Source organism: Equus asinus, chromosome X (genome assembly GCF_041296235.1).
Source record: "Equus asinus isolate D_3611 breed Donkey chromosome X, EquAss-T2T_v2, whole genome shotgun sequence".
Lineage (NCBI taxonomy): Eukaryota > Metazoa > Chordata > Mammalia > Perissodactyla > Equidae > Equus > Equus asinus.
This window is the reverse complement of record NC_091820.1, coordinates 33,167,173-33,179,834: the sequence shown is the minus strand read 5'-3', so window position 1 is coordinate 33,179,834 and position 12,662 is coordinate 33,167,173. Positions and strand designations below refer to the sequence as shown.

The 12,662-nt window shown below is 36.0% G+C and overlaps 1 protein-coding gene across 4 annotated transcripts in view; it reads left to right on the top strand.

Moving 5' to 3' along the window:
* KLF8 (KLF transcription factor 8) overlaps positions 1 to 12,244 on the top strand; it is a 262,549-nt gene extending 250,305 nt beyond the window's left edge. For all 4 annotated transcript variants that reach the window (XM_070502558.1, XM_044763992.2, XM_070502560.1 and 1 more), the window contains one exon: positions 7,155 to 12,244. In XM_070502558.1, the coding sequence (XP_070358659.1) occupies positions 7,155 to 7,336 (182 nt within the window). In that variant the 3' untranslated portion in view covers positions 7,337 to 12,244. The remainder of the gene's footprint in view (positions 1 to 7,154) is intronic.
* The last annotated feature ends 418 nt before the right edge of the window (positions 12,245 to 12,662 follow it).

Sequence of the window (12,662 nt, the reverse complement as noted above, 5' to 3'; positions counted from 1 at the left end):
AAATGAAAAGAGAAAGGTATACAAAGCTCTGAGAAAGGTAATAAATAGACAGACAAAAGCAAAAGATTGCAGCTCTATTTCAGAATAAGCTAGTAAACACTTAATTAAATCATAAAGCTTAAAGGGAAAAGAAGCATTAAAAGTAACTATAACTGCTTGAATTTGGTAACAAACTCACAATGCAAAAAGGGATAATTTACGACAACAAAAGCATAGAAAGTGAAGATGAAAAGGTCAGAACCTGCATAGGCCAATGAACATAAGATGCTATCACCAGAAAAAGAACTATCTTATCTACGAGACCTTTTATACAAACACCATGGTAACCACAAAACAAGGATTCAGAGCAGAGTCACAAAACATAAAAAAGAGGAAACTGAGAAACAACATCAGAAGAAAAAACATGAAACAAATTGCAGGCAGATATACAAGGAAAAGTAAATAATCAAAATATAGAATAATCAGAAAACAAGCGTAAAATATCAGTATTAAGTCCTCATATACCAGTAATCTCTCTAAATGTAAATGGATTGAATTCACCAATCAAAAGACACAGACTAGCTAATGAATTAAAAAACAAGACCCAGCAATATGCTGCCTCCAAGAGACCCATCTCAACTCTAAAGTCAAACATAGGCTCAAATTGAAGTGATGGAAGATGATACTCCAAGAAAATGGCAACCAAAACAAAGCAGATGTAGCCATACTTATATCAGATAAAATAGAATTCAAACGAAGAAAGAAAAGATACAAAGATGGGCATTATATAATAACAAAGAGGAAAATCCATCAGAAGACATAACATTTATTAATATATATGCACCTAACATAGAACCACAAGAGTATATAAAGCAATTATTAACAGATCTAAAGGGAGAAACTGACAGTAATGCAATAATAGTAGGGGACTTTAATACCCCACTTACATAAATGGATAGATCATTCAGACAGAATGTCAACAAGGAAACACTGATTGGCCTTAAATGAAACATTAGACCAGATGAAGTTAATAGATATATATATATAGAACAATCCATCCAAAAACAGCAGAATGCACATTCTTCTCAAGTGCACATGGAACATTCTTGAAGATAGACCATATTTTGGGAAACTAAAGAAGTCTCAATAAATTAAAGAAGATTGAAATTACATCAAGCACCTTTTCCTACAACAGTGATATGACAATAGAAATCAATTACAACAAGAAAGCTGGAAAAGTCACAAATATATGGAAACTAAACAAAATGCTACTGAACAACTATTGGTTCAATGAAGAAATCAAAGGAGAAATTAAAAAATACCTGGATCTGGAGACAAATAAAAATGAAAACACAAGATACCAAGATCTATGGGATGCAACAAAAGTAGTACAAAGAGGGAAGTTTATATCAATACAGGCCTACCTTTAAAAACAAGAAAAATCTCAAATAAACAATCTAAAATTACCCCTAAAGAACTAGAAAAAGAACAAATGAAGCCCAAAGTCAGTAAAATGAAAGATGTAATAAAAATCAAAGCAGAAATAAATGAAAATAGAGACTAAAAAGACAACAGAAAGATCAATGAAACTAAGAGGTAGTTTTTTTAAAAAGATAAACAAAGCTGGCAAAACTTTAGCTAGAGTCACTAAGAAAAAAGCTGAGAGGGCTCAAATAAATGAAATCAGAAACAAAAGATAAATTACAATGGATACTACAGAAATAAAAGGATTATAAGAGGAAACTAAGAACAGCCATACACTAACAAATTGGATGAGGTACAAAAAAATGCATAAATTCTTAGAAGTGTGCAACCTTCCAAAACTGAGTCAAGAATAAATAGATAATCTGAATAGAGTGATCACTAGTAAAGAGATTGAAACTGTAATCAAACACCTCCCAACAAACAGCAGTGCAGGAGCAGACAGCTTCTCTGGTGAATTCTACCAAACATTCTAAGAAGATTTAATACCAGTCCTTCTCAAACTCTTCCAAAAAAATTGAATAGCAGGGGACACTTCCTAACTCATTTTGTGAGGCCAACATTACCTGATGCCAACACCTGCCAAGGACATCAAAAGAAAAGAAAATTACAGGCCAATATTGCTTATGAACATAGATACAAAAAACCTCAACAAAATATTAGCAAATTGAATACAACAATACATTAAAAGGATTATATATCATGATCAAGTGGAATTTATTCCAGGGATGCAAGGATGGTTCAACATCAACAAATCAATCAATGTGATATACCACTTTAACAGCAAGAAGTATAAAAATCACATGATCATCTCAATAGATGCAGGTAAAGCATTTGACAAGATTCAGCATCCATTTAAAATAACAACAGAAACAATGCAAGGATGCCCATTCTTGCTCCTCTTATTCAACATAGTATTGGAAGTCCTAGCCAGAGCATTAAGCAAGAAAAAGAAATGAAATGTATCCAAATTGGAAGTAAAGAAGTAAAACTGTCACTGATTTTGGATGGCACAAATTTTTATATGGAAAACTTAAAAATCCAACAAAAAGCTGTTAGAAATAGTAAATAAATACAGCAAATTTTCAGGGTACAAAATCAACATACAAAAATCAATTGCATTTTATATACTAACAAGGAACTAGCAGAAAGAGCTATCAAGAGTACAGTCTCATTTACAATTGCAACAAAAAGAATAAAATAGCTAGGAGTAAATTTAACCAAGGAGATGAAAGATCTATACAGTGAAATCTACAGTATATTTTTAAAAGAAATCAAAGAAGAGACAAAGAAATGGAAAGATATTCTGTGCTCATGTATTGGAAGAATTAACATAGTTAAAACATCCGTATTACCTAAAGCAATCTACAGATTCAATGCAACCTCTATTGAAATCCAATGACATTTTTCACTGTAATAGATACAAAGCATCATAAGATTTGTATGGAACAATAAAAGACCCCAAATAGCCAAAGCACTCTTGAGGAAAAAAAATCAAAAGTGGAAGTATCACACTCATTGATTTCAAAATATGCTACAGAGATATAGTAATCAAATCATGATAGTACTGGCAGAAAAACAGACACACAGATCAATGGAACAGAATTGAAATCCCAGAAATAAACCCACACATTTATGGACAGCTAATTTTTTTAAGTATACTTTTTTTTGCAAGGAATATTGACCCTGAGCTAACATCTCTTGCCAATCTTCCTGTCTTTTTTTTCTCCCCAAAGGCCCAGTACATAGTTTATGTGCTAGTTGTAGGTCATTCTAGTTCTTCCTATGTGGGATGCCGCTGCAACATGGCTTGATGAGTGGTGCGTAGGTCCGCACCTGGGATCCGAACCAGTGAACCCCAAGCTGCCAAAATGGAGTGTGGAAGCTTAACCACTCAGCCACAGGGCTGGCCCCTATGGACTGCTAATTTTTGACAAAGGATCCAAGAACATACAATGGAGAAAGAAAAGTCTCTTCAATAAATGATGTTGGGGAAAATGGACAGACACATACAAAAAAATGAAGGTAGACCACTGTCTTACAACACACACAAAATTAACTCAAAATGGATTAAAAACTTGAAGATGAGACCTGAAGCTGTAAATTCCTAGAAGAAAACATAGGTAATATGCTCTTTTAAATTGATCTTAGCAATATCTTTTTGAATATGTCTCCTCAGACAAGGGAAACAAAAGAAAAAATAAACAAATGAGACTACATCAAACTTAAAAGCTTCTTCACAGCAAAGGGAAACATCTACAAAAGAAGACAACCTGCTGACTTGGAAAACATATTTGCATATCATATCTGATAAGTGGTTAATATCCAAAATATACAAAGAACTTATACAAAGCAAGAAAAAGACGAACACAATTAAAAACTGAGCAGAAGATCTGAACAGACATTTTTTCAAAGAAGACATAGAGATGTCCAACAGACTATGAAAAGATGTTCAACATTACTAATTATTAGGGAAATGCAAATCAAAACCACAAGATATCACCTCACATCCATGGGAATGGCTATTATTAAAAAGACAAGAAATAACAAGTGTTGGAGAGGTTGTGGAGAAAAGGGAACCCTCATACACTGCTGGTGGGAATGCAAACTGGTACAGACACTAGGGAAAACAGTATGGTGATTCCTCAAAAAACTGAGAATAAAACTACCATATGATCCAGCTATTTCACTTCTGGTTATTTATCCAAAGTGTACGAAGACACTTTAAGTCAAAAAGATGTACGTACCCCAATTTTCATTGCAGCATTATTTGCAATAGCCAAGACTTGGTAGCAACCTAAGTGCCCACTGACAGATGAATGGATAAAAAAGATGTGGTATATATATGTATATATACACACATACACACACACACATGCACACAATGGAATACTACTCAGCTTTTTAAAAGATGAAATGTCATTTGTGACAACATGGATGGACCTTAATGTTATTACGCTAAGCAAAATAACTCCAATAGAGAAAGAAAAATATCATATGATTTCACTCATATGAGGAAGATTAAAAACAACAATAAACATAGATGCAGAGAACAGATTGGTGGTTACTAGAGGGGAAGGAGAGTCAGGGGAGGGTAGAAGAGGTAAAGGGGGACTTTTGTATGGCGATGGCTGGAAACTAGACTTTAGGTGGTGAACACAATATAGTCTATACAGAAATCAAAATATAATGATGTACACCTGAAATTCATACAATGTTATAAACCAATGTTACCTTCATAAATATATTAATTAATTAATTAATTAGATTAAATCTACCCATGCCTCCAGCTCAATGCCTTCACATGAACCCACAGTTCCATCTAGCCTTGGAATTTATTTTACATTTAACTCTCTTTGTCATATAGTTACTATGTACACATGATGTTATGAATTATTTTCCCTATGTATGTTTTGTTCTTCAGTTTAGATGATATGTTCATGGAGGGCATGAGTTATGTTGTGTGAAGTGCATTGGCACAAACAAGAGCGTTTTCAACTATACTCAATTATAATTTCAATTATAATGAAAGGTCACTGCTTTTGAAATAGGAAAATTGGTCTCCTTGCTGACCAGTAATCTGTGTATTCTAGTAATGAGCTCCCACAACCACAATGTGTCACCGTTTTACAAGTCAACCTTTCTTCATTTGGATGTAGAGAAGATAGGAATTCTCAGGAGAAATTCCTGAGAGATTGCAAGAAAATTTATAGCAATGCGACAGTTGGGAGATGTGGAGATGGGATAGTATTACATAGACCAAAAAGTGAAAATCTCATTTACACACTCTTGACACATTCTGTAGTCCCAGTCTCCCTCCCACTGTTAATTTTCTGTGTACTCTTCCAGATCTTTTCTCTTTGTCTGGTGAGTATGTCTGAGAGAGAGAGAGAGAGAGAGAGAGAGAGAGAGAGTCAGAAACAAAGAGACACAGAGGCACAGGAGTTTAGAAAACATAAATGGGATCACTCTGTGTGTGTGTGTGCAACCATTCAGTAATTTTTCTTTTCATTTGATAACAATTCATTGCCCACCTTTTGGTGTCAACACGTCCAACTCTATCTTTCTTCTTAGCAGCTAATGCAGCAATTTCTGAATATTTAAATGGTCAGCAATTGACATCTAGTCCTGAAAATGCTTGCCTGGGTATGGTCCAAAACTTGAGCTGATAAATTCCAGTCTGTTGCCCATTATTTTAAAGCTGTGTGATTAATTAGTAAACACTTGGGAGGACTGGTAGGTGATGAGCAGTAAGTTGAAAAACAGTATGTGCAAACCGGATTGCCACCAGAATTTAGAGCAGCATAAAATTAAGTCCTGTGGAGAATTTATAAGGAGAAAGTGGAGAAAGAGCCAAAGGAAGAGAGACCGTTATAATACCAAGGCATTTTGTGTCTGCATTATTGCTTATTTATGATTATAAAATACTACATGCTCATTGTAGAAGATGGGAAATAGAGAAACACATTAAAAAGAAAACAAACATTAATCCTATGACCTAGACTGAACCAGAGTTAATATTCATTTTTTTCTCATATAGTTTCTTTCCTTTTTATTTTAAAATTTTTATCATAAGATATAACATCATAATTTTTAAAACATTCAAACAATACAGAAAGGTAAAAAGTAAAAAAGGAAAAGTCCTCTTCCCACCATTTTCATCCTCACTTTCCAGATATTCACTTAATAATTTCTCATAGTATGTATTTAAGTATGTTGACATTGCTTTTATTCTGAGTATATAAATGTGTGGTGTATGGTCTATATACCATAATAGGGTCATACTGTGTTAATGTTTTTTATACTCCTTTTTTCATTTTGCTTTCTATCTGAAGCATACATATTCCATATATAACCCACATGCAACCAGGAGATATTGAGTGTGGAGTTATTTCAAAACATTTCACTTGACACTTCTCACCAGTTCCATGCCCTTGAGTTTCTGACTTTACACAGAAGAAGGCCTGTAACCTTAGCTGAGGGCCCACTTTAGTGAATCACACATTCTTCCTGTATGTATGGCTCTATTTTAGACTATTTGTTGGGAGGTATTAGAGAAGAGCATGTGGTTACTACGGTGTGGTACAGGGGAAAGTGCCAAAGATCTAGGTTTGGATCCTAGTTTTATCATTTACTAGCTGTGTTTTAAAAGGAATTTTTGTGTGTGTGCTGAGGAAGATTTCCCTGAGCTAACATCTGTGCCAATATTCCTCTATTTTGTATGTGAATCACAGCCACAGCATGTCCACTCACTGGCCATGTAGGTCCACATGGGAAACTGAACTCTGTAGCAGAGCTGGAGTGTGCTAAACTTAACCACTAGGCCATGAGGCTGGGCCCAAGAAAATGTTTTAAGTAACCCTATGAGGTATTTTTATCCCCCCCTTTAGAGATGATAAAACAGAGACTCCACCAGGGAAAACTGATTTATCTAAGGTCACATAGATAGTATGTAGTAGAGCCAGGATTCAAGCAAAGGTCTGTTTGAGCCACAGCCTATGTGCTTTCCACTTTGCCATCTTGGCTTCTCTTTAGGACTTCTGTAAAGGTGAACAAGAGTATGTATTCGAAGTGATTGCCTCACCTTTTGACTAAAGACTTGATAAAAGGTTATGTATTCTGGTATCTTTCCAGTGTCCACACATTTCTTCTCTGACTCTGTTTTGTCATATTCCCTTTTTTTTTTTTTTTAGGAGAGAAGCCTTACAAATGCACCTGGGATGGCTGCTCCTGGAAATTTGCTCGCTCAGATGAGCTCACCCGCCATTTCCGCAAGCACACAGGCATCAAGCCCTTCAGGTGCACAGACTGCAACCGTAGCTTTTCTCGCTCTGACCACCTCTCCCTGCACCGCCGGCGCCATGACACCATGTGAGCAGCACAGACCGCACTAGAAGAGCTGCCCTGGTATTTTTCCTGTTTGTGTGCTGAGATCATGCCCATCTTTTCCTGTTTGACTTCAACTTGCCTCTAGGATGGGGTTGGAGCAGCTCACTGAGCCAGGTTGATGAGACTAGAGAAGAAGATCGCTGGTCTCCTATGGTGGTTCCTCATATTCCATCTTCACCTCTCCACTGTCCAGTACCCAATTTTTTCAACCTCGGCATGGGTGGAATTCCAGTGAAGCACCCATGGTTGCCCCACCCCCACCCCCACCCCCACCCCCACCCCTCCACTCTGAGATAGGACATTTTCCCAACAATAACAAAACAGGAATCAAACTCAAGGCTGTGAACAAACATACGCTGCTTTTTCCCCTATTTTTTCTCTTGTTTCTAGAATTCTTATCTATGTTTTTTTCAATCAGAATTTAGTGGTATCCTAAAATGACTTTTGTCAAGTTCCTAGACAGAAGAGGGCATAACAATGTAGTTGGTTAGTAAGATTTACAGGGATTTGGTTCCTGAGCATAGAGCACATTCTCAGTGAATAAGCTGAGTTCCATACCAAACTTAAAGGTTTTATAAATCCAGTCCTATTTGTTCTTACAATTTGGTTTTCAGACAGTGCTCGTCCTTCTGTTTCTTAACTCCATCGGAAGGAAGGAAGGGATCTTCTTGTCCTTCTCCTTCTCCTATGCTTCCTCCTCTTTCAGGATTAAAGATTTTGCTGCACAATTATATTCTTTATTAGGTTAAATTTGGTCAAATATTCAAAACACTCATCAACATGCCAGTAGGGAGAAAAGTGTTTCAGGAGAGTATGTTAGGCAGTGAAAGGAACAATCAGACCCAAGATGTTTCTGAAAACAAATAGAGGGGGCTTTCATTTGGAGAGGATATCTAAAGTGCTGTAATCACAAACTTCATTCAAATTGTAGCCTGTTGAGATAGTATCTTGAGGGGCGGCACTGTACTGTTTATTCCATTGTTTACATAAAGCAACTATTTTAAGCATATTGTGTGATGAGAAATCACGCACTGGGGCCATGTTATACAGAGGTGAGGGTTTGGAAGAAAAGTTTTGTTAATTCCATGGCATTACTAGTATGCATTCCTGCGTTTCAAACGGAATATAAGAGACTTGTGAAATTGACATACAAAAAGCAATTTGATGTTCTGCGATTGCTATGAATGCCTAAGCCATTTCTTTTAGCCATTACAGCAGGTTGCATGATACACACATTTGATTTCCCAATCAGACTGTTTCCTGATAGACTCTGTGACATAAAACCCTCTGTTCTAGGCCCTGGACCTCAGATCTACCTCCACATGGCATATTTCCTCTCCCGGAGACAAGGGGGCCTTGCGTCGCTTAGTTTTGGACTCGACCTCTCTCCTAAAATTTGTCTTCATATTGGACTCCTTTTCCTTGGCAGAAATTCAACCAGTCCCTGATTGAATACTTTAGGTTACTACCTCCCAAGGCCGTCCATTCTAACTAAATCATAGAATTCTAGCACCAAGAGGGGATCCTATTAACCATCTAGTCCCCCCTATCATTTGTATTTTACAGATGAGACAAATATGGGTCAAAGGGTCAAATTCTTTCTCCAGATGTTACCTTGAGGCCTTATAAACCTGCACACACATTCTCCCAGGGATCTCATTATTAAACCAAATTAAAGAAAATTTTACATGATTGTTTGCAGTATTTGTCCAATTTTATGTGTTATGCTTCAGAAAACTTTAGACCACTCACAGGATCATTTACAATTGATTAAGTAGTAAGTAAAATGTGCTTGTAGTCATTGACATATAACATTAGGCACACAATTTTTCTATTCTAACACTTTCTATAATATCTCACATTTGATTTACCTCAGTTCAACTTACAATGTCTTTCCAAACCATATCCCTCAAAAATTCAAAAACTGCTGTATTTTTCAAAGTGACATGCAGATTTTTACTATTATCCTTCTTATTTCAATATAGGCTTTTCCCTGATTTTGATGTACAAGTTCCACATTGTAGACTAATTGCCACAGCACTAGGAAGTATCTATGGCCAGTCTGTTAAAGGAGACTTCTATGTAGCTGTAACACAGATTGTTAAAGGTGTGTTACCATCATGCAGAGGTTTAAACTTATAATTGAGTAATTGATAATGGTATTTTACAGTAGAATCCAAAGGCTTACCCATTTTCCTCAGAGTTTGCATGCTGAGACTTCTTTTCCAGAGTTCATAACTGACCTGTGCCCCTCAGACCTCAGGATCTTTTGCATTGGAGCATATGATCTCTTTATAAATAAAGGCTATCAAAGATACTGTTATACTAACTAGGATGATCAAATTAGGATTCCAAATATTGGTATCCCTGACATCCCTAAGCCTTTATTAGAATTTTTTCCTGCAAGTAATGAGGGACTTTGCTAATGTTTTATTAATTGTCTATAGTTAGGAAACAAGTCTAACCCTATTCTCATTACCCTCTCCCCTCCAAATAATATGAAATCCTTCTAATTATTTACGTATTCCTTAAGAAATATTTCAAAATTTATTAAGAGGATTTCATAGAGTACAAAGATTCAAATATAGTGTAATAGAGTGTTGTGCCAAAGCTCATAGAACTTTGCTAAATAGACAGTGAGATGGAAAGGAACTGTCTCTCTTAGGTAGAATTTGGGATTAATTGCATTTTCTATGCTCATACCAGCAAAGCACCATTATGCAGACAGTTGCCTAGGGCATGGAAAATGGCCTTGTTTCAAAGGGTTGGATAATATCCTGGGATTTGTTGCAATAGAATTCCTCTATCTGTACATGATTGGCAGTTAAACATAACTATTGATAATTATGATTGAAAAATTCAGGAAAAATAATGAAGAATGTGAACTGGTTGGCTGGATTAGGTGGAGTGAATTATGGGAAAAACAGAAAGCTTTGTGAGAGTAACTTCTTTTTAAGTAAATTTTTAATTTAGAACAGTTTAAGATTTATAGAAAAGTTGTAAAGGTAGTACAGAGAATTTTCCTATACCCGCTATCCAGTTTTTCTTATTATTAGCATCTTTCATTAGTATCGTACATTTGTTACAACTAATGAAGTAGTATTGGTACATTATTATTAACTAAAGTCTAAACTTTAGTGAGATTTCCTTAGTTTTTACCTAATATCCTTCTTCTATTCCAGCATCTCATTCAGGATCCCACATCACATTTAGTAGTCATGTCTCCTTAGGCTTCTCTTGCTTATGACAGTTTCTCAGACTTTCCTTGTTTCCTATGACCTTGACAGTTCCAAGGAGTATGTCCCTCAATTGAGATTTGTCTGATGTTTTTCTCATGAGGTTATGAGTTTTAGGGAGGAAAACCATAGAGGTGAACTGACATTTTTATCACATCATGTTATCATAACTTATACTCTTGATGTTAACATTGATCAACTGGCTGAGATAGTGTTTGTCAGATTTCTCCTCTGAACTCTTCCCTCCCCCTCATTCATACTGTACTCTTTGGAAGAAAGTCACTATGTGTAGCCCACACCTGAGCAGTGAGTTATGCACTACATTCTTGAGAGATCTATATAAATTATTTGGAATTCTTCTTTATGGGAAATTTCTCTCTTCTCCCTGTATTTATTTATGCAATTATTTGCTTGTATCAGTAGGGACTCATGGATATTTATTTCATACTTTGGGTTATAATCCAATACAACTTTATTCTGTTGCTCAAATTGTTCCAGCTTTGGCCATTGAGTACTCTTTTGGATTGACTTCCAAGTCCTTTTGACATACCCCTATCATTTTTTTTAGCACATCCTTATTTTCTGGCATTACAAGCTGCTCCAGGCTCATCTTGTATATTTTTTTTGGCCCACTTCTATAATCAACCATTTCTTTAAGGACTCTTGGTTTCTTTTAATGGAAAATTATGTTAGAAACTAAGATCTAGGCCTTAGATATGCTTGTCACAACTGGGGTATTATTGCTTCTAGGCCATCTCAGCTGACAGAGCAAAGAAATACATGTGTGTACATTAACTCATGTAGATACATGTATCTACATTATTTCTATATGTAATCATCCATATCTTTATTAAACTAAGCATGAGTTCATACTGATGTCTCCAACTCCAATCCATTACCACATGAATAATTCTAACCTTTTTTCTTTGCTTATCTGTAACCTCCCACTCCAACAGTGAGAAATTTGGCTCCCATACTCTGCCATGTATTTACTTAATTGTTCAATTCAATTATACATCTGAATTGTTAACCTGTACGCCTGTGGGAAATGAGCTCTGTGCTTATGTACACGATAGTAACATTTTCAGGACTCTAACAACTCTTTGAAACAAAGCAATCTGCAAATATCGGGAATTAGGGATTTCTGTGATCTGACTTCCAGGATGTTTGAGTCTATCTTGTCCCAAAATAGTTGTTTTAAGAACCAAACCATTGGAAATTGACCCAACTTTGAATAAGCCAAGGTAAATTATTATCCACAGTTTTCTAATACCTATATAGACAGATGGACACAGAAGAAAGTGGATGTACCCAATTTAAAGAAACACATAGCACTATATTTTCTCACTGGTAAATATGACTCTCTGACAGTAGGGGTTCTACCCTAAGTTACCTCTCTTCCATAGTTTCCAATCTTTCACTTGGTTGACCTTAGGCAAGTCACACCACCACTGTGTGCTCAGTTAACCCATCTGTAAAATGGGAATCCAAGTATCTACCTCACAGGAATGTTGTGAGGATTCTCATTAATGGATGTTGGCAAAAATAATGGGAGATCCTTAAATGAACAAAGTATTATCATCATTATTATAATGATAATTATAGTACCCTACATTTACCCTAGAAAAATGAGAGGATTAGGCTTCCTGGGTGATAAAGAGCTAAATTTGAGTCAGTAACAAGGATAATTGAAGAGTGGTCACTGGAAGCAATATTCTTTCTTCTTTTCCTCTCACTTTCCCTACATTCTTTTCATTACTACCTATAGGTTTCTCATCTCTTTTCAGACTCAGAGCATATTAGGAGCCTATAGGACTATGTAGGCAAAATCCATTGCTTCAGAAGCTGCATTCTTCCCCTTTCCTCACTCTGCCTGGACCACATTACATGTTACCCTATGAGAAGCACAAAGGGAATTTCTCGGAGCCCTTCAGACTTTGGACAGTTCAACTTCACTGGTTACATTTTCTCTTTTCCCACTTAGTGTACTCTGAATAGTTTAGATAGGAGGGAAGTCAGATGGGGTGGTTGGGGTGGGAGTGGGATGGAAGAAAATAGAATTTATACAAGTGACAG